The sequence below is a fragment of the Galeopterus variegatus genome, unplaced genomic scaffold, assembly GCF_000696425.1.
Source record: "Galeopterus variegatus unplaced genomic scaffold, G_variegatus-3.0.2 Scaffold16924, whole genome shotgun sequence".
NCBI classification, from domain to species: domain Eukaryota; kingdom Metazoa; phylum Chordata; class Mammalia; order Dermoptera; family Cynocephalidae; genus Galeopterus; species Galeopterus variegatus.
Window position 1 is genome coordinate 8,706 of NW_007743035.1, and position 1,082 is coordinate 9,787.

Genomic DNA, 1,082 nt, shown 5'->3' on the forward strand with positions numbered 1-1,082 from the left:
CCTTCTCTCTGGGGCTTCCCGTCTCTGGAAGTGGCTCCTGTTGCCAGGACACGGTGGCCTTCTGGGTTCTCCCAGCTGCAGCCCAGTGCTCCAGCCCCCTTGCAGACCCTCCGGTGTCTTGGCCCCCTTTGCAGTGTCCTGGGAGAAGCACCCCGGACGGCAGGCTGTCCTGAGCCCTCTGCTTCCTCCTCAGCTTTGGCCTTGGTGTCCCCACCCCCCGGAGGGGCTGGGGCAGGCCTCGACTTGTAGAATCTGTAGGCTGCAGTCACCAGGAGCAGGGCAGCGGCAGACAGCACCACCTTGCCCGTCAGCTGCATGTCCAAATGCCAGTCCTGGGCCTCTGCTCCTCTGGGGAGCATGCTTTTCCAGCCGACCTGGGGCTGAGGAATGTAAGGAATCTGATTAACGATTGCCTAATAGTGACCGGTTCCTGGATCCTGCCAAGCTGAGCAGGAGGGAGTTCTGGGCTGGCTCTGGCTAGCCAGCTGGGAAGTTGGAGCAAAGGGGACTTTGAGCTAACAGAGGGCAGCCACTGGGGCCCGGGGTTGGCAGATCTCAGCTCTGGCCTTCACTGGTGGTGGGGGTGGGGAGGCCTGCCCAGGGGCCGAGCTGGTGACCAGCCACCCGAGCCAGCTCTATGGCCAGCAGCTGGGGGATGTTAGGAGTGTCCAGCGGGTACACAAAGAGGGAGGAAGCTCTTAACCAAACAGTCACCCGATGCCAGGAAATGCACAGGGTTGGTTATTCTTTGTCTGGGTGCTTTATTTTCCCTTTTGCAAATCCACCAGACTTGGAGACTTGGGTGTGATGAGTCATGGGGCAGGTGGAGCCACAGTAGGTGGGGCTGGGATTGTTCCTGTTGAGGTCTGCTCATCCCCATGGTAGGGTTGGCACTTAGCTGGTCAAGCAGGGGACCTAGCAGGGGAGGCTGGAGCCAAGCCACGTGACCCAGCCCTTGAATGCCTCTGCCCTCCTTCCTTGCCTGACAAGTTTGCTGAGAGAAAGCAGCCTCGCTGAGCAGTCTGGAGAAACGCATTGTATTCGTACCCAGATTGGGGTTAAACATGGAACATGGGACATAT

General features: G+C 59.4%; 1 protein-coding gene across 1 annotated transcript in view; it reads right to left on the reverse strand.

The window, feature by feature from the left end:
• Positions 1–359, reverse strand: part of LOC103582600 (kelch domain-containing protein 7A-like) — a gene marked incomplete at its 3' end in the record, with an annotated part of 3,114 nt that extends 2,755 nt beyond the window's left edge. Inside the window, exon 1 of the mRNA XM_008564148.1 lies at positions 6–359. Coding sequence (XP_008562370.1) covers positions 6–359 — 354 coding nt within the window. The remainder of the gene's footprint in view (positions 1–5) is intronic.
• Between the last annotated feature and the right edge of the window lie 723 nt (positions 360–1,082).